The sequence below is a fragment of the Chenopodium quinoa genome, unplaced genomic scaffold, assembly GCF_001683475.1.
Source record: "Chenopodium quinoa cultivar QQ74 unplaced genomic scaffold, ASM168347v1, whole genome shotgun sequence".
Lineage (NCBI taxonomy): Eukaryota > Viridiplantae > Streptophyta > Magnoliopsida > Caryophyllales > Amaranthaceae > Chenopodium > Chenopodium quinoa.
Genome location: NW_018745177.1, coordinates 1,029,374 through 1,050,560, shown reverse-complemented (window position 1 = coordinate 1,050,560; position 21,187 = coordinate 1,029,374). Strand labels below are relative to the sequence as shown.

Here is a 21,187-nt window from a genome sequence, read left to right as displayed (position 1 = left end):
CGAAACCACCTACAAACCCATCCACCAAAAATCACCGAAACCACCCACAAATCCACGGAAACCCTTATATCCAGAATACCCACAAACTAGAGCTGTCAATTTGGGTATTCAAGTCGGGTTTGGGTCGGGTCAAATCAGGTTTCGAGTTAAATCAGGATTCGGTTATGTCGGGTCAATCTAGCTTCAGATCAGGTTCAGGTTCAGGTCGGGTCAATTTCAGTTCAAGTGTTAACGGGTCGCTCACCTTTTCAGATATAGGTCGGGTTCAATTCGAGTTAAAATCATATCGAGTTTAATTTCAGGTTCGGGTTGTGTTGAGTAGGGTTTGGATGGGTTAATAAGATGATACATTTGGGTTCGAGTTAGTGTTGAGTCGAGTTTTGGTTCAAGTTCAATTGTAATAAATATTGATATGGTAAACTTGAACTATATAATTACGCATTCCATAATTTGATCAAGCATCAACAAGATTTTAATAAACCTACATACGAGTTATAGAGAACAAAAGGTATACAAGCTGAACAAAATATTTTATTAAATCGGATCGAGGGTTTACAGAGTTATACCAGTATATAAGCTGAATAAAAGGTATATAAAATTTTATTAAACTTTCCATGACTCGGGCACATGTTTTAATTGGGTCGGCTACTAGTTCAGGTTCAGATTGTTTTCAAGTCGGATTAAATCGGTTGACGGTTATTATCAGGTCGGGTGTAGGTTCGGGTTCAGGTCATAAAGTATTGGATCAAATCGGTTTTCGGTTAAGATCAGGTCAGGTTCAGGTCGGGTTACAAGTCACTAGTTTCACCCCATTGTTCGAGTGCAGGTTGGGTTCAGATCATTGCCGGTTCAGGTCGGGTTCTCGGATCGGGTCAGTTTTTGACAGCTCTACCACAAACCCACGAAAATCATCCAGTCCACGAAAATAACATGTGTGTTGCTTCCCTTCTTGCCGCAAAACCACCGTACCCACGACGATGTTGCTGCTAGTGCTTGCCGGAGTCAAAATCAATGGAGGTTGCGATTGAGAAGAGAGAGAGAGCCAATAAGTTGAAAGTTGTTAGATCTAGATTAAGTTGTTAGTGTAATGTAATTAATCATCATTTAAGTGAATTTTTAATTTTTAAAATAAGGGCAATATTGACATTTCAAGTAAAAAATACTTACTAAAAAGGGAAAGATTTGGGAACGTTGCAAATAATACTAAGTATCAAATTCAGTAAAAGCTGCAAATAAAACTTAACATAGGTAGTATATCATTTGATAGCTCTTATGATCAAATTTTGTTCATATCATTTGTCCTTTACGACTCTTTATGAAAAAATAAAATAAATAAAATTGTTTGAGAAAATTGTGAGAAAGGACCTTTTAAGTGGTCGGTTTTTTTGAAAAAGGACCTTTTAAGTTGAAATTTGTGAAAAAAGGACCTTTTAAGTTGCATTTTGTTTGTAGAGGTTATTTGGGTGCTCTTGCATGGTGGTCCACGCCGGAGCTCCGGCGTTGACTATCACGTGACTTATTATTATTTATTATAAAAAAAAATAAAAAAAATTAAAAAAAATCCCCAAATTTCCCTCTTTCCCGACCTAACCCTTTCATTTTCCTCGGGAAAGAGGAAATTTTGGGGTTTTTTGTTTTTTTTTTTTTAATAATAATAAGTCACGTGATAGTAAACGCCGGAGCTCCGACATTGACCACTACGCAAGAGCTCCCAAGAACCCTCTACAAACAAAATGCAACTTAAAAGTTCCTTTTTCACAAATTTTAACTTAAAAGATCCTTTTTATTATTATTATTATTATTATTATTATTATTATTATTATTGTCGACGTCGTCGTTATAATAAGAACTTAAAAGAATGAAATTTGGCTTTATATCATTAGCAATATCATTAGACGTAAATTAAGAGCTGAACTGAACTGAGCTGAACTGAACTGAATTTCAACGGAAGAGAACAGGCCCTTAAAAGGTCCTTTCTCACAATTTTTTCAATAAAATAAAAAATCAGGTATGTGAAGACCAAAGGTCTATCAAACAGACAAACAACATCAAAAGCACAATACAAAACATATTAAACTTGAAAAGAAATTTGGCGGACCAAAATATGAGAGATATCAAATATGTAAACCACTATCATATTTGCCTGTAAAAAAGCCAACAAAACCTCAAAGGCTTCAAATGGACATTGATCCTACTGTTATAACACGCACACGATACAACTAGATGTACTTGAACGAGAAGAAAAAAAAAAACATTACCAATGATAAAGATCATAAGAGCGAAAAGGAGACCACAATTTAATTGCAAATCTTAGATATGGTATAAGAAGAATCAAAAATCGAACTTATGAAGTATTACATTAGAATGTTGATACGACTTTGATGATAACCAGAAGTTACACTTACAAATCAAATTCCCCAACTCTTGGAAATCTGGGAAATTATCTAATACTCTGCAGTATACCTTTGCTATGAGCCATTTTACAAACTGACCCACTTTTCCAACATTTTACAAACACGACTCGACTTGTCTAGGAATATAAAACCAATAATTTAGAGTTGATGATAACTCATTTAAACAAGACCAACTTTGTTAACATAATACTATACGACATGGACGAACCAAGAAAAGAATGTAACTGAGGTTTTCGACACATTTAACTAAACGGGTCAACACGATACAACACGAAACAAGTGCCAAGACTGCCACAGGAAAAAATAACCTATCATAATAATCAACATAGATAATTCCCCGATTTAATCATGCATTCATGCACATGAAACCCCTTCCACTTTTGGACCGCTAACTGTACTGTGGTTAGAAGAAGAAGACGAAGAAGTAGAAGAAGAAGTGGAAGAGGTAACTCTAAATAGCTAGCTCTAATCAACGAGATGCTGGAATACTAATTCAAGCACCAGACCTAACATAGTAGCACAGATGGCTTAAATAATGTGTTGAAAAATGAAAGGATTAACAGCTAGGTTATTATCTTTAAATTCTCAGAGCCCTGAAATAGCCTCAAGATTATACTTGGCAGAAGCCGCCTCTGCAGCTCCTTCTTTCTCCTGTATTTTTGGCTTTTCCATGGCCTCGAAAGCCTGTAAATATGCATATGAAGCATTACGATTTGGTGGAGGACTAGGATTACTAATTCGGCTTGCCAAGAAGCGGCGTAATATGCCCCGCAAAAATGGAGCCATCGTGTCCGGCTCATGCTCTAAATAATACATGATCCCACCCATACAAGCACAAAATAAAGCCACCTGTTTAAAGCAAAAGGAATTGTAGCTAGTTATAAAGTGGGAAAAAAAATTAATAATAAAAAAAAATCACCCAAAAATAAACCTCAAACCAGCAGCATAATTGGAAAAACAAGGGCTGACAGTAAAAATATTCCATGAATCGGTCAAGCACAATCTATATATCTGAATTGTTCCAGCTAACACAATAAGCATAAGCTGAGGAACAAGGTTTGATGGTTTGGGCAAGTAACATTTCTTTGGGAAAAACAAACAAAAATAGTTATAGAAGGTCATTCATCTTAAAAATGGATGGATTATAAATTAAATGGCATAAAATTCTCAATCAAAATAAAGATATCGGAGTAGAAATTAATAAAACCAGAAATGAAGAAAATTAGAGGTTGAAGATTACCTCAGCATTCTTAATATTTGGAAGCAAATGGCGATTAACCAATATGTACCATAAAGAATCTCCAGCACGCGGAAGAACATACAAGGCAAGTTCACTCCGCCTACTTTTTCTTTCAAACAGCACAGAAAGGGCAGCAAGTCCACCTGAGAGCCAATATACAAGTTTGTGGTCTTTTGACGCCACTTTCCTATGCAAACAAATTACAGCCTGCAGTTCAAGAGCGAAATCAAATTTGCGTGCCAAGAGGATCCATAAAATACCTCCAGAGAAGTGAGAAATAAGGCTACCTGAAAGATCCCAACAAATGCTGACAAGAATGTAGTTGAGCGAACAGCCTCTTTTGAAGCACGCCAACTAGTTTGAGCTGGTGTTTCCAAGAACTACAATGGATAGCAACTTTGTTTCAGGTAATAAATATACAGCTAGTTGATGAAATTGACCAAAATTGAACAGTAACGAAAATACAGCCAGTTTTAACATGCCGCTTGAGTGTTGGTCAAAATTTTACTAAAAGTCCCTCATTATTATAATTCAAAGTTTCAAACTAATGTATCCGGCCTAGAAGATAACTATAGTCCCAATATGATAGCAGTTTAGCATCCTGTGATCACTATATTATTGAACCATTTTTATTGACAGCATGAAATAATTCGCTGATGTCTCCATGAACCACAAGTCCACAACTCAAAACATACGAATTGTTATGTGGTACATGGTACACTCTTAGTTTAACAAAACTAGGTCACGAACTGTGTTCTTGTACCCATTCCTCTTACTAAAGTGTCCCGTGACTAAGGTAACACTGAATCACTGATCCATCAACAGCATAGCATTCTTCAGCAGAGTTTACACAAAACGAACCCCAAAAGATAACGTGTCAGCAATGATGCACGGGTACGCCGATGGAGTGCCGTTTCCCATACCCGAAACGTATCGGGGACGGGTACACTACGGGGACGCCTAGGATACGTCCCCAATCCGTCCCCATCAAAAGTGGTACGCCAAGTCATTTTAGGGACGTTTAGAGTCATGGTCGGAAACGTTTCGGGTACGGAAAAACCCAATTTCTGACGTTTCCTTAGAAGCTCAGCCATTTTTTTAAAAAAAAAAACCAAAATTAGTGAATTACGAACCTTATTTTCGATTTACCCCAATTTTCACAAACCCTAACTATTGCGAACGGCAATTCCCTGGGAGGTGCGACCTGATTTAGTCGTCTGCGGCGACCAGAGACCACCTGCGACCACCCCGACACTGATGACCGGCGAGGCTTCAACCTGTAACTGTTTCTCTTTCTTCTCTCTATTCAGCTTCTAGTTCTCGTTTTTTCCTATCTTTGAACTAGTTGTTTTCTTTTCTTTTGAGTTTTGGGTTTTTTTTTTCTTTTTTTTTTTTCTTGAAGTCAGTGATTATAGATGGCAGACTGGCAGTCAAGTAGGTGTATAGAGAGCACTTTCTGCTTTTTTTTTCGTTTTAAATGGTACTCACTATATTTATTATTTATTTATTTTTTCATGAATTATTTTTAATTTTTCTTTACATTTTATGGATTTATATGTATCTTTTGCCGTATTCCATGCCGTACCCGTATTTTGAAATTTTGATTTTACCGTATCTAGTTCCCGTACCCGTTTTTGTCCCCGTATCCGTTTCCGTGCAACATAGTGTGTCAGCACCATCATTACACAAGCAAGATACCCAACTTGAAGAACTTTTTCCCATAACTTCCCATCTCTATGCTGAACAAAATTGGCAACATAACAGGTTTAACTGGATAGTTATTGAAACATCTGTCTAAAGTGTGAAGGATCCATATCACGGTAATTTTCCTTTCCTATGAACTAATCACAAGAATGAATGAAATATGAGCTCAAGATAGAAGTACCTTTTGTAGATGCAGAACCACGTAAGGTACAAAGGTCAGCGAGAAATAGAGAGGAAAGGTTTTTTTAAAAGTATTTGTTGCTGCTTTCATATCATGAGCTAAACATGACTGGGTATTTGGATGAATGATGGAACAGGGAATTATGGAAGGGAACTCTTCCAGAGACACTGAATTTTGGACCCCTCTACTTGACAAGTATTCTGACAATGAAGCCACATCCACCGCACTACCTCTACAACAGTCCCGGACAGCCTTGTATACAGGTTTTGCCACTGGCCCTGTTTTTTGAATAAAATCTTGATAGGATTTTGGTAAGCTCTCAGGACGCATTATGAATGAATACATGACCTGAAAAAAGTATCTCCAAGTTAGATGAATTTAATAATATTTAATGTCAGTTTTAGTTAGACGTCTAGTAAAAATAATATGATATAAGATGGCTTTATAATACAGATACCAAATGAATCGCTTATGCAATTACAGCATCATACACAACTGAACCACTCCATGTTAACATCCATTAGCAATATTAGGTGTTCGCTACAAGAAATAAAAATAGTCATAGAGGACATAGTTTAATTTAGAAATCACAAGACTCACAGTACCATATGGTTGATGTACTTTACATGGTAGTGCATATGAATATATGATAATATATAAGATGAATTAGCTAATGCAATTATGGCATTATATACAACTGACCTACTTCATGTTAACACCCATTTGCAATAATAGATGTTTGCTCCAGAAAGAATCATGTCATAGGAGGACAAAGCTTGCTTTAAAAATTAGAAGTCACAACACCACGATGGTAGTGCATATAATATTACTTTCTTTTTTTTTTTTTTTTTTTTGTTTACAATTCTGCTGAGTTATTAAACAAATGCATCAAATGCGGCAAAGCAAGTAACAAGGGAGAAGAGGGGAGAATAATCTCTAACGGCAATTTTTTATTGAAAAAATGTCTCAATGACCGCAACAAATATTATGAAACAAAATTTGCACGTGGAAAAGAAAGATGTAATTAGCATGCAGGTAAACCACAATTACCTGCGCAGAAGATAAAGCAAAGAGTAAAGAATCACCATGTCTCCAGTGGCTTCCCCATAGATGAAATTTGTTCTTGGATTTAGCAGAGTTGTAAGTACACTAGTAGCAGAAGAAAGAAAACATTATCAGATGTAATTAAAGCCTCACAATGTTGCAAAAATGATCACCTGACATCAGTAACATAGATGAGCAGGAACAGCCTTAATTCAATATACAAGAAAACAATTTAATTGATTAAGGTACCTGAGCCAGCCTGGCCAAAAGATACAGAGCTAGAGTACGCCTTTGGTTGGGATCATCTAATGCTAAGATTGACAAGCCTGCAATAGAGCCTGCTAAGATTCTGCTCCATCATCAGCTTTAACAAAGTTACCAATATGTAATGCTTGGGAGTGTTTTACATAACACCACTGTACAGTTAATATGAGCAACTAAAACACATACAAAGTAGTTACAAACTTACGCATTGAAAGGAGTTTCTTTTCTCCTCAACTTCCTCAGTATACATCTCAGGGCATGATAGGATCCAGTTAAACCACCAAAAACCAACCCAACACGACAAGCTTCCTCTCTAACAATCAGATCCCTCTCCGAGACAAGTTGCTGGACAAAAGTAACCAACAAGATTAAAAATCAGGCAAGACATATTTCCATAAAAAGCATATAAGCAACTACCACACAACCATCAGTTAATGAGGCTCTCATTTTCCAGTGTAAATGTAGAGGAGTACTACATATCATTGATACATTTCCTTGTGCATAGCAATTCAGTATACAAAATGATAATAGCATATTTCCTTTACTATGAAGGTCAAACTAATTTATAAACAAATGGTAATACTTGAAACTAAAGCTTTTGCCTACCCATTTTTCCACCGATGATTGAAATGCTAGACATAGGTTTATTTATCCAGACAAAAATTTGTGAACAATTGTCAATATCTTCACACAGATAATTTGTGGAACTAAAAATCAATATCTTCACATGGATATTTTGTGGAATCTATCTAAAAGAGTTCTCCCATCTTTTTAACATTCTATGTCGGGCTATGGTGAAAGACTGCAAGGGATCACTGGATCACTACAAGGAGATTACCAAGTCACAAACACAAGAGAATTTGGTATTGAAGATTAGGAAGCAACATGGAAAACATAGTATGTGGTACGACCAAACCATAGAGTATAGAAGAATCAGGCAACTTGAGCAGGGTTTGCTAGCTATACTTAGAGATGTAACAAAGCTCCATCACATGAAAATCCCAAGCCACTAGAAGCAAACAATCATGCCAACCTCAATGCAGCTCCCATCTCAAATGATGATCAATCCGAGGATAATTGTTGTTGAATCCTTAATGTCTGATATATCTGTAATGCAAAGTTTTTTTTATTATTATTTTTTTTTATATATAGCCAGGACCAGTCCATGACCGTAGTAAAGTTATACTTTTGATCCCCACTTTATTAGCTGCTAAGCTTGGCTGCTTTTCATGCCAAGTTCTAACAGAAATAGTCTTGCAGTTGTAAGTTTGAGACTAGAAGAGCCTCTTTCCTGCTGTATCAGTATATTACATATATTTGACCTCTAGCAACCCTTCTCTAAATTTGACACATATTAAGGTCTCTTTAGAAGCATAGAAAATGGTATGATATGGATGATGACCTCTAACAATTTACGCAAATCATCAAGCTTTCCCAAGTACTTATAAGGACTTCACTTGCTAATAGAATGTGATCTAACTTTTAAAGAACTCTTCACTTATTCTTTCCAAGTGGGACTTGGGATAAACAACCCCAACATCCAATAAGGATCTTATCAGACCAAGCACCGCCTCACGGCAAATCTACCGTCCTATTTAGGCCTAGCCCAAGGCCATCTCTATATCTCTTATGTAATGCTAATTCAAAATAAATTAAGGGTCTCTACTCTTTATTCAGCTTCCCCCTAGAGAAAACCCAAAGGTGCATTCATATTTCCCATAGAATCTATCAAATCACATGGCATGGCATAATCGTCCGTACAAATAATTAGCTAAGCCATCATTGATATGATTTATAACTGGCTGGTATTCCACAGCTTGCTTGGCTTTAAAAGTCACTAACAAATACTCTGTAATGGACTGACTTAGTATTTTCTGATTTAAAGACTAATTAAGAGATAAAAGCTTGATAATTTAGATTAATAATGGCAGAATTTGGATACAAAAGGATAGATTAATAGCTTAAGGCTATCACTCTCTTGATAACTTTAGGTTATCACTCTCCTAGTAACTTGAGGTTACTACTCTCAACAATTTTCCTCACAATTCACATGATGGCTAATGCATATATTCTCCCTTATTTATACTAAGGCTTAGGAATAAGGACTACTAACCTAAAAGTATTAAACTTCCCAAATTACCCTTCTAAATTATGGTCTATTACATACTCATTGTGTGTGTACTTAGATTTCAAGAGGCTATCATAAAGCTTGAATCTTACCCAAGGAGCTAACAAAACTTCAATCCACACATTGAGTTTGTTACATTAATCTACATATAGCATCCAAAATACAAGCAGGATAGTCGCAACTAAGTTCTATATTCACATAAAGAATAGTATACATTTTTGCTTGTTTTCGGCCCGTCCAATCCACTATCAAATTATCAATCTACTATGGACTCGTGATCCACTTTAATTAGATCCATTTTGACATGCCATAAGATGAGCCACTAATGACCTTGCCCACTATTAACCCAAACCAGCCCCTACCTGAATCCCCAAACCATGTCTACTAGAAACCACACCCACAATCAATTCTCTAAGTTGATGTATGAATTTTGAAAATATTCATAATCATCATCATGTACTCCCTTCCTCTATATATACATATCCACAAGATCAAGGCAAAACCAAAACCAAAACCAAATTAACAAACCCCAAAATTTTCCAATTAATCATAAATGATGAAACTTGAGGCTGATATGAACAATAAAACGCCGAAAATAGCTAGTAAAATGATACTACATCAATTGACAATTTAAACATACTTTTTGGTCACCACATTTCCTTACTTCTAAGACTCGGTACTCACTAGTACAGCTTACAATAAAAATGCCATACATTATCCTTGTTCGACATCGATACAGAATAGTCATAAAAGGATTTCTATCTTCCTATCGATAATTCGTAACCCTAATTTGAGTAATTTCAATCTCTATGATCACAAATTCCAACAAGAAATATTCAAACAATTGCAATTAGAAAAAGAAAAAATTGAAATCAACAAATTGAACCAATGCATAAACAAATTAATCAACACAAAAAACAAAAATACAATAATTAAGCATAATGTAGAACCTTAAGATCAAGGAGGGAAGAGTAAGAATGACCACGAGCAAGCTTGAACGCGCGCAATAGGATGCCAATACCAACACGAACGCCATATGAGAGGAGGAAGCTCTGACAGAGATTACCAATGGCGTGAGCAACACAGGAGTCATCAGGGTGATCGCAGGGAGGGCAGTGAGGTCCACGCGCTGCAGCCGTAGCGGCGCGACTAAGCTGGCGACGCTGGAGCTCTTGGATGGCTTCTTTGAGGCGCTCCTCCGCCTCGCGAAGGCGATGTTCGGAGGAAGCGGTGTCGGAAGGATCGGAGATGATGGGACGATGAGGGGATGACGGAGGTGTTGATCGAGGCATAATTGTGGAAAAAATAAAAGAAGGTGTTTTGGTTGGTTGTTTTGTTGGTTTAATTTGTTTGAAATGTTTTGATTGATTTTGTAATAAGAAGTTGGTTTTTTTTTTTTTTTCTGGATTTGGGTAAAATTGAAGGTTAGTTTTTCAGTTGTGAGCAAAAGTTTTGTTGTATGCTTGCTTAGTTGCTTGCACGTCTCTCAAATTTTTGGTTGTTGGGCTTTCCGAAAATGGAGTTGTTTTTTTTTTACCAGAAACTATGAGGAATGTCGATTCATGAGATTTTTATGCACTCGATAATACATGAATAAAATTATCTTATTTACTTGGCAAAATTATCTTATGATTTTGATTGTATATGTTTGTTAATGTGTATTTTTCACTTTTTATCTACTTGAATGTTTATCCCTATAATGTCGGAACATTATTTATTTATTTTTTTAAAAAAAAATTATTCTTAAAAATACCCATTATAACAAATAGGAAAAGATGTATTATTTACATGTTAAGAATAATTTAGAAAAAAATTTCAAATACGGCCTTTTAAAGATCAAATAATTAGGTCTTATTAAAAATAAAAGGAGATCGAATTATTAGGAAAAAAACACCTTAAAAAAATTATTATTGTAATAAACGATTTTTTTATGTCAATGAACAAATGTAGCTTATTGACTAATTCCACACAGTTGTAATTAAATATAGCAACAAACTACTTGAACAATTTAATTTAAACGCAAATCCCAAAAACTAACCTGAATACAGTCATATATTGTACACCATAAATGAAACCCACTACCATCCCACATAAAAAGCACTGGCACACTACCATCTTTCGACTACACCCACGGCCGTATCTGGGGCAGGGCAACCGGGGCGGTCGCCCAGGGCCCAAAGCAAAAGCCCAACTTTTCGTTTGTAACAGTCCGGCCTTAATTATTTTAGGTATAAATATTAATTCCTAGACATGTTCAAAGAATGAATAAAGTGGTTCATTGGTTAGTACTTCTCATAATTTTTCACGCTTACTTTCACTTCTAGGTTCGATTCCCATTAGCTATTTTTTTTTTTTCATTCTTTCTTAATTTCGTATGACTTTAGTTTAATCATTTTTTTTTTTTTGGCTCAACAGATTTTAAGATTAATATTATACATTCACATTAATACTTCGTATTAGAGTACTAGGAAGTATTGTTCTTTTTTAATTGCATGCAATGTGGGGAGTTTCACGCTCGTTAATGTCAATGCACATTTTATAACTTATATATCTTTAGTTATATTTTACTAAATATTATAAAAGTTGATAACGAAAGTATATTTCGAGGAAAATCTAACAAATTATCACATGCATATATATTTTTTTCAACCCATAAATCACAAAAGATGATCAAAGGTGCGTAGGTGAACGTGATTAATAAATTCGAAATGTTAAAATAATATTTTTAAAAAAAAACTTTTTTGGAGGAAATATAAGCTAAATAGCCGCACAAATAGTACTCTTCATTTGAAATCAATCTTTAGTTCATATTGTATGTATGATTAAATTTATAGGGCCCCTAATTATTATTTTGCCCTTAGGCCCCACAAAACTCAGAAACGGCCCTGACTACACCAACCCGCCCAACATCAACACTAATGATCAAATCAAGCTTTACATCTAAAATTTTCAAAGCCAATAAGGATTTCGAAGCCATTAAAAAGCATAAACTAAAAATCTATAGAGGTAGAAGAAATGAGCTAACACATACACCAAGACAAGCACACCTTGCATCCAGGTGGCAAGGCATGTAATAATTAAATCTTCTCCACATTTAAGGTTATAATGTCTTTTAAACCAGTAAATTAGGAGCATAATAGTCAACAAATGTTCATAAGAAACAATAGCAAAAGTTTGAACTTTTTAAAGGTTTATTTATAGATATATTTGTTGTAAATAAACATTATTTCGAGGTTTTTTGGAACCCTCGGGATACCAGTCGTGAAAATGCCTCGAACGATCGCGAACACCTGCAAAACAACAAATATTCTAATGGTTAAGTTAGTTACCAAAAAACGACGATATAACAAATACCAGTCGTGAATATGACGGAATATTCGGCTCCCATGGTTAAGTTAGTAACCAAAAAAAGAAGATATTGAGAGAGAGAAAGTAGAGAGAAGTTGGAACACTTTAATGCCTCTTTTATGATTGGGGTATTTTATAGGGGTGGAAATGTGTGTATTATAGAGTTTGGTACCCTAAAAAGAGCTCGTAAGGAAATATGTTCTTTGAAGGCACCGTTTTGGCGCTTTTTTCGGGAATTGGACCTCCTGATGTAATGGAGGCATTTTTCACTATTCAGGTACTCTCATGTTTGCCACATGTCATCTTTCCATTAGAACACGTGTCGTCTAATTAGTAAGCATGTCATTATGGGATTGGACCACGTGGTAGGGGTATTATTACCCTAAACAAGCATCTATAGTCAGAAGTCATTGCAAATTAGGTGGTACATTGTGTGCATAGTGTTTAAAACAACAACCAATGTTCATTGAGGTCATATTATATGAAGTATGTTTTTTTCAGATTTAAAGTATATGTTCTTTTTCTCTTCATGAATGAAAGGAGCATATCCTAGTATGAAGAGAACTTTTTTAAAAATAAAATTGGGCTGGACTTAAGTATTAAATCTTGTGCCCAAATCGACAAAGTAGTATAAGGCTTTTTCGGACCAAGCAAGGCTTTTTGGTTTTTTCAGCTCAAGCTCAAGTTTAGGTCTAAAAATAGGCAAATTATAAGATGCACCATGGTGCATATAGTTCTATGTGAACCACCAATTAAAATATACTTTCTCTTCTCTTTTCTCCTCTACTTTCCTAATTTCTGATTTTTCTCTCTTTCATTTTCTCTTTCCTCTATTTTCTCTCTCCTCTATTTTTCTCTCTATTTTATTTTTCTTTCTCTTGAATTCGTTCATCATCCTTTTAATTGAATTCATTCATATTGTTGATCATCATAGAGTGAATTCCTTCATTACAATAGATTAAATTCAAATTTTGTTTCTTCAATCTTCAATTTGAAGTTTTGTTAAGGGAGTTTTACAATGAAGTAGTAAAGCTAAAATGGCGGCGTCATCGAATAGAAGGTGGTTAAGACGATGGTGTGATTATTTTCCAATGAGATTTCATTATCTAAATCACCATGGCTAGATTTGAGTTTCAAAATATGTAGTTTTCATATTCTTTTGATTTTTTTAGTGATAATTGTGTATTTTTGTTATGAACGGTTTTGTATTTGATTATATTTTAGCATTTTGAACATTTTAAGTTAAAAATATGAACGTATGTATGATACGTTTTTTGTAAATACATAACATGTATTTTGGAAATTACGAACATCTTTATTATAATTTTGAACATGCGATACATTACTTATAAACTTATTTTTGTTTTAGATTATGTATTTTTAGGCATTCTCTACTTTATAGTTTATGGTTGGGTTCAAAAGTTTTTGTAAGGGGTTTAGAGGTTATTCTAGGGTGTTTAGTGGTGTGTGGTCGGTGTTTAGAAGATTTCGTATGGGGTTCAGAGGTTATTCTAGGGTGTTCAGTGGTTTGTGGTTGGGGTTCAGAAGTTTTTTTTTAGGGAGTTCAAAGGTTTTTGTATGGTGTTCAGTGGTTTGTGGTTGGGGTTCAGAAGTTTTTGTAAGGGTTCAGAAGTTTTTTAAGGGTGTTCAGTGGTTTGTGATTGGGTTTCAGAAGTTTTGTAGGGGGTTCAGTGGCTTGTGGTTGGGGTTCAGAAGTTTTATTTTTTTTGGGGGGGGGGGGGGTTAGAGGCTTTTGAAGGGTGTTCAGTGGTTTTCGTAGGGGGTTCAGAGGTTTTTGAAGGGAGTTCAGTGGTTTGTGCTTGGGGTTTAGAAGTTTTAGTAGGGGGTTCAGAGGTTTTTGTAGGGTGTTCATTGGTTTGTGGTTGTGGTTCAGAAGTTTTTGTAAGGAGTTCAGAGGTTTTTGTAAGGTGTTCAGTAGTTTATGTTTGGGGTTCAGAAGTTTTTATAGGGGGTTCAGAGGTTTTTGAAGGGAGTTTAGTGGTTTGTGGTTGGGGTTCAAAAGTTTTTGTAGAGGGTTCAGAGATTTTTCTAAGGTGTTCAGTAGTTTATGGTTGGGGTTCAGAGGTTTTTGTAAGGGTTCAGAAGTTTTTGAAAGATGTTCAGTGGTTTGTGGTTGGGGTTCAAAAGTTTTGTACGGGGTTTAAATGTTTTTGTAGGGTGTTCAGTGGTTTGTAATTGGGGTTCAGAAGTTTTAACAATTTGTTTTTTCTTAGATTTATCATCTAATTTCTTCTTTTTGGTGTTCTGACGTTGAACATTTGACTAATTGTACTGTTAAAAAATTTTAGGGTTCAAGTTAGTATTCAATTCTAAAAATTAACAATTTAAAATCAAATTGCGAATTTAAACAATAAATTGCTTATACATCTTCATCCTCTTCAATAGAAGCATATAATTTTGATTTTCTACCAAAAAAAAAAATTAAAAAAAAAATAAATATAAAAAAGTCAAAAAGACAATTATATAGTAAAATATAGTTTTAATTTTACAATTTGTTGAATTATATTAGCAAATTTAACATAAATGTAGGAAAATAAAAAAAGTTAAGTGATGTTTACCTTTTTAAAGGTGTTTTTTTTTGTCTTTTGTTATGGTAGATTGCAGTTTTTAGAGAAAAAAAAATGGTGAGAGGAGAGAGAAAATACAAAAGAATTAATTGAGAAAGGTTTTTAATTTATGAGAGGAGAGAGAAATTTTTTAAAATGAAATAAAAATTGATATGACAATTTTTTTTTGAACTTAAATTGATATGACAGTTGGAGAGAGGAGGAACTAATATTCTTAAAAAAAAAATTAAATAAAAATAAAAATTCCCCTATTGGGCAAGGATTGGGCCAGGTGCTAGGTGCACCATGGTGCACATAATACTAATTGCTAAAAATATACTTCTATGTTTTGCTTCAAAGCTTTCTTCATGATCTTATTTTTCCATCGCTCCTTCCATGCCTCCTTGGTTTGATCCTTAGTTGCCATTTCTTTTAAAATTCTAATTAGCTGGATTGAAGGTCCATTATATTTGGCTTAATTACATTATCTATGACCTTTTTCGACTCTATATTATTATCCATGACAGGTCTTAATTTTAATTCTACAATATTTATTATTAAAGCCCAACACAATCACACCTTGTCATTGATTTGGTAAATTTCAATTCTAAATCAATTTAATATAAATTGTTAAAAGTAATACGACATTTGTTTGGTCTTCAAAAAATAAAACAACTTTTTGATTGGTCGGTGGTAGGCCAACAATTAGTCTAACGTTCAGAGGTGTTGGGTGCACTTAAATAGTGTGTGGTTACTACAGGTCTGAGTACCTTGCATCATACAACTATTTCGCGGAAAGAACATACTGTACAAATGTAAAAATCGTACAGGTTTAATGAAAAGTACATACTATTAAAATATCATAAACATATACCTAAAGTAAAAAGAACATATTTGCACCAAAAAAAGAGTGAAAAGAACATATGTTCATGTTCTTTGATTGTCAATATAATATATTTTTATTTATGATATAATGTTCATTGCTTATTGTGTATTATTTTTTGAATTTTGTTTTAAAATTATGGTGGGTATATATAAATAATGTTTGTTTCGGGTGAAAATAATGGGACCTTGCCGAAGGTCCGATGAAGTGGTGAAGACTGGATTCGGTCCAAGTGATGTTGGGCCGAAGGTTTCCTGCACAGCAAACGCACGTAAACTAGCCTCGGGGGTGTTGCCGAGGGAGGCCCCTCCGATGCTAAAGTCAGTACAGTGTGTAGAGAGAGAAAGCTATGCAAGAGAATTAATTGCTTGAGGCTTTGTTTTTATGAATGTACAAATGTAATATTGATGGTTTTTATACCTTTGTATATATGGAGAATGTGGTCCTTGGCCCAATTGACTTGCCTTGTGGACTGATCTTGACTTTAGCACAATTGGAGAGTTGAACCTTGACCTTGGGCTTTTAATTGGATCATTTAATGACTAGGCCCAATTGGACTAAATTGGACCCAAACAACTTGCCCCCCAGACCCGATTTGGAAGGATGACGGGTCGGGTTTGATTAATCAGAAAAGGAGGGAAGTAAATGATTTAATTAATCCAAGAAATTTGGATTTAAACCGTAATTAATGAAATAACAACGGTTGGGCGAATAATTGTGGAAGTTGGACGGATAATGGGCGGTTTAATCACGAGGTCGTGTGTTTAACGGTTACTTAGTGGGGTGTTTAAGAGAAATTGAAGCGCGGACTCCCAGAATTCCCATTTCTGGAGATATAATCAGAGGCGCGTCATCTCTCCTCACTTCTTCACCAACACAAACCCAGAATTCTCGAGAAAACCCAAGAACCCGCGTCAAAACTTCGCAAATTCCCCGAGCATTAAGCTTAGAAACTGAGACTCGTCACTACCAATTCGTAAATCGGCAACTTTCGCTTCAGATTTTGGTAATTTCCTTTGATTTTAGTTTATTTTTCTTCGAATTTGAACTCTTTCCCCTTTTTTCGACTTTTTTCTTCGAAACTCATCCATGGTGAGAGGAGTTAGAGGTAGGGCCCGTGCTCCAAGAAGAGCAAGGCCAATTCTCGATCCTAGGAACAGGACTGGGACCTGGAATGGACAGAGAGCAGAGTCTGACCCTGCTGAAGGGATTAGGGCGACTCCCATTTCTTCGACTCCTCCTCAGGGAACGGAGGGGCCGAGCGTTTCTGGGCGGGACGATGAAGTTCCCGCCATCCTTTGGGATATCCTTCCTGGGTTTTCGGAGTGGGAGGATGCTGAAGTAGCTTCGGCCATGATAAAGAACCGCCTCTACTCGTGGTGGGTAGAGAATGCTTAACAGTATCGGTTTGCCGAGCAGATTGAGTTGCATTACGGCATCCTTGAAGCTGATGGATATTGGTGCCGAATGCCTGTGGCATCCGATAGAATCCATCGTCCACCCCCGGGGTATGTGGGGGTGTACACAAGACAACTTCAGTATGGGCTGAGGTTCCCTTTGGACGTATTCGTCCGAGACTTGCTGATCCATTATAATATTTCCCTATGTCAGCTAACTCCCATTAGCATCCGAAGGGTGATGACATACTTATGGGTCTGCAAGTTCTTCAGGTATGTGTCGAACCTGCACTGCTTCAAAAAGCTCCATCGGCTAGTGCCAAATATTCAAAGTGGGCACGGAAATCACGGTTCTGGGTGGTACCGGATTGAGTCTCGGCCCCAGTACCTAACCATGTGGCCGAACGACTCTTCAGACAAGGACTGGAGAGGTCAATGGATTTGGGTTAGGGCGCCCACGGACCCGGACCACCCTTACGTCTTCAGCGCTCCCAGGTATCTTGCTGAGCCTGATCCCGACATGGGAAGTTTAGGTCCCCCCGAAGATAACGGCCCAGATCCGAACCTTAATCAATAGAACATCTTCGGCAAGCTGCCGAACCGGGTAGGCAGCGGTCGAATGCAGCATATCCCGGAGACTTGGCTCCCCGATACGCATTATGTCTTCCAAGAGAACATGTTAGCAGCTGTCGGCCTCAGCCGAAAGTTTAGGGATGGTAAGCTTCTTCGGCTGGGGCCGAGGCCTTTTAATTATCTCTTTTCCTCCGTTTTCACTTCGCACTTTTCTGCTGTGCCAACCTAGCTGAACTGATCTTTTTCCTCTTCTTTTTAAGAGCGGGACGAGACCAACGTCGGCATTAACTACGCTCGTCTTGGCGTCAACCGAGAACGAGTTGTAACTGATCGGGCCCCCTCTATCACTGAATCGAAGCATAGGGAAGTTCATCTAGACTCTTCCCATTTCCAAATTGAGGTTGTTTCTCTATATCAGAGGCAGAAGCCTTGGTGGAAGAAGAGGGATCCCTGGTTTCAGCTGTTAGACGAAGAAGCTGAAGCTGCCCGTACGGCCGAAGAGGTTGCACGGGTTATTGAAGCTTGTAAAGGAGGAGAAGGGTCCTCCAGGGCTGCTGAAGAAGAAGCTGCAGCTAGGGCAGCTGAAGAAGACAAGGCTTTGCTGAAGACCTCGGTGAGCTTTTTAGACTTAGTTTTTTTTTTTTTTTTTTTTTTTTTTTTTTTTTTTTTTTTTTACTCACATTCTTCCTCCCCCCTGTCTTTTACAGTCCGAAGAGAGTAATAGACAGAGAGAAGGGAAGCCCCTGCTCGTCCCGAAGACTAGGTACAAGAAGAGTCTGAAGACTCAGACACGGATGAGCAGCCGCTTCAGAAAAGGCGACGAAGAATGGCCATCATCGGCCCGCATGACTTTCAGAGGAGGCCGATGACCATCGGCATCGAGATAAGAGAACCTGAGGAAGGCGGTGGGTCGCCGAGGGTTCCCCGGCCGCCACCTCAATCACCTCCGAAGACCCCTCCGCCACCTCCCGAGATGGAGGTGGATCAGAAAACTCCCGATCTTAAGGGAGGGGTCCAAGAGGAAGTTCAAGAGAGTGCTGCTGAGCACAGAGATGAGGATGCTGTGATGCCCAGTGCTGAGGGTTTCACGGCTGACATTGCAAGAGAGGTTGAGGCTTTCGTCCTCACACCTGAAGAAGAAGCAGAGGTCATAATAATTGACTCTGCTGGGAAGAAGGAGGATGCCGAGCCATCCAAGATTCAAGAAGCTCCATCGTCATCCTTCCCTTCCTTCTAGACGCTGCAGTCTGGAGAAATGGGTTTCTCGGCCCCCCGAATGCCAATCCCAGATCACATCTGGGACCTCATATGGGGTCAGAACCGAGAAGGTGCTGCAGCCTACTTCGGAAATTTTGCTGGCATGTCCGAAGTAGATAGGGCAAGGATCTGGTCGCTGAAGGCCACTGCTGGGATGGGCGAATCCAGCAGATCAGTTCCAGACCCAACCAGGTCTAACCAACTGCTGATGATGCAGGTGATTCTCCTTCCTTGCCTTTATCTCTTTTTCAATTCAGCTCTTCAGTTCAGTTTTTTTTTTTTTGGCTGACTTGTGCTCCTGTTTCCTGTTCGTGCACAATCAGACTCTTACTGTAGAGCTGATAGATACCCTACAAGATAGGGTAGACGCTGCTGAGTATGACAAGAAGGTAGCTGAGGAGGAGCTAAATCTTGCTAAGCTGAAGCAAGCAGCGGCTGAAGAGAAGCAGCAGAAGGGTGAAGAGTATGAAAAGAAAGCTGCTGAAGCCCTTCAAACCTTCTGCGATGCTATGGAGAAGGAAGTTTTTCCCCCACTGATGGAAGGGGAAAAATTCCTTCAAGAACACATGGGAGTGGACATCTCCAAGTTCAAGGCTGCCATTGGGAGCCGAATCCAAGAAGGAGCTGCTGCACAAGCTGAAGTGCAGCAAAAGTTGGAAGCTCTTGAAGCCAGTAGAATGGCCGCTGAAGAGGTGCTCCAAGCTCGGAATGTCCAACTCTCAGAGGCTGCTAATGCTGCTGAAGCTCAGAGAGCTAAGCTCCAAGAAGTTGAGGATCAACTGATGGCCAAAGAAGACGAACTGACCCAGGCTCAGACTGAGGCTTCCCAAGTTCAGCAGGAGCTGAATGAGCAGAAAGATTCCTCCTCCAAGCTCGCCGATGAGCTGAAGAAATCCAAGGAAGACTTGGAGGAGACAAAGAAGAAGTTGGCTGATGCTGAGGCTCTACTCAAAGTCCGTATCTATACCCAAGAAGAGTATGAAATGGGTTTCAGAAACGGGTTCAGAGTGTGCCGAAGAATCTGCCTACATGCTGAGCCGAAGTTGGACTGGTCCAAATGTGCTGAATGGATCCAGGATCCCGAAGACCCTCATATGAAATATGCAACTCCAATCGAAGCTGAAATCCTTAAGGCTGAGGAAGCCGAAGAAGAAGCTGAGAGAAAGGAGTTGGAGGCTGAACAGAGGGAAAGGGAGGCTCGGCAGAGTGCAAAGCCTGCTTCTTCTGCTGCTGGGGCTGAGGCCACCATGGGGCCCCACAATGCTGATCAGTCTGATCCTCGGGCTGAAGCATAGGAACTCGGGCAGTCGTCTTCAGAATCTTGCGGTTCATCATGCGCTCAACTTTAGACTTGCCGCTTTCTGAATTTTTGCCTTGTTTTTTGCTTCAGCTTGCCTTGTCGTACAAACAGTTTATTTTTGTTTCTGTACGTATTTTGGCAGCTGTTATTTTCCGCTTGTGGGCGGCTGCCGATATAGTCTTTAATTTATTTGAACTTGTAGCTCACTTTCTGAGCATGAATCATTAATTTGATGTTCCTTTCTTCAACTGCTTTGTCTTATTTTGAATGCTTTACTGTTTCTGAGCTTGAGAAATTCTCGCAAAAATTTGCTAAGTACAAAGCTTCCGGCATGAAGAATTTTGCTGAACATAAACTTGCACTGGTAGTGCCTCTTGCCCCCCCAGAAATCTGAAGATTCAAATCTTTGGATTACTGAGCTGGGTTTTGTTTATTTAACTTTCAGATGAAGCTGACTCTTGTCTTTAGAGCACAAGTCTTACTGAAGTTTGACTTCAGCTGAAAGATCCGAGTTCCTTAAAAAGACGAGTCTGTCAGCAATCTGAAACCCAGTTACCCGAAGGCGAAGGTTTCAGACGAGGCTGAATAAACAATTTCTCTATCTCTTAAAAATGGGTATCCGAAACACAGGGCCAACTGAAGGCAATGCTTCGGATAATAGCTTTCTGGGATACAAGGCTCAGTTAAGGCAATATCCCAGACTTGTCCATGGACTCATGCCTTTGGAGAACAAGTCTTACTGAAGTTTGACTTCAGCTGAAAGACCAGAGTTCTTTAAAAAGACGAGTTTGTCAGCAATCTGAAACCCAGTTACCCGGAGGCGAAGGTTTCAGACGAGGCTGAATAAAAAATTTCCAACAGTTGTTGTTATCCTTGATTTTCTGTCT

The 21,187-nt window shown here is 37.8% G+C and overlaps 1 protein-coding gene across 1 annotated transcript; it reads right to left on the bottom strand.

The window, feature by feature from the left end:
* Window positions 1–2,322: 2,322 nt before the first annotated feature.
* LOC110710705 lies at window positions 2,323–10,351 on the bottom strand. Its single transcript, XM_021889038.1, has 8 exons — window positions 9,926–10,351; window positions 7,053–7,192; window positions 6,833–6,932; window positions 6,590–6,688; window positions 5,540–5,887; window positions 3,942–4,034; window positions 3,655–3,861; window positions 2,323–3,263 (listed from the first exon to the last, which is right to left on the bottom strand). Exons 1-8 carry the CDS (start codon window positions 10,265–10,267, stop codon window positions 3,000–3,002), a joined length of 1,593 nt encoding a protein of 530 aa, XP_021744730.1. The 5' UTR covers window positions 10,268–10,351; the 3' UTR covers window positions 2,323–2,999.
* Between the last annotated feature and the right edge of the window lie 10,836 nt (window positions 10,352–21,187).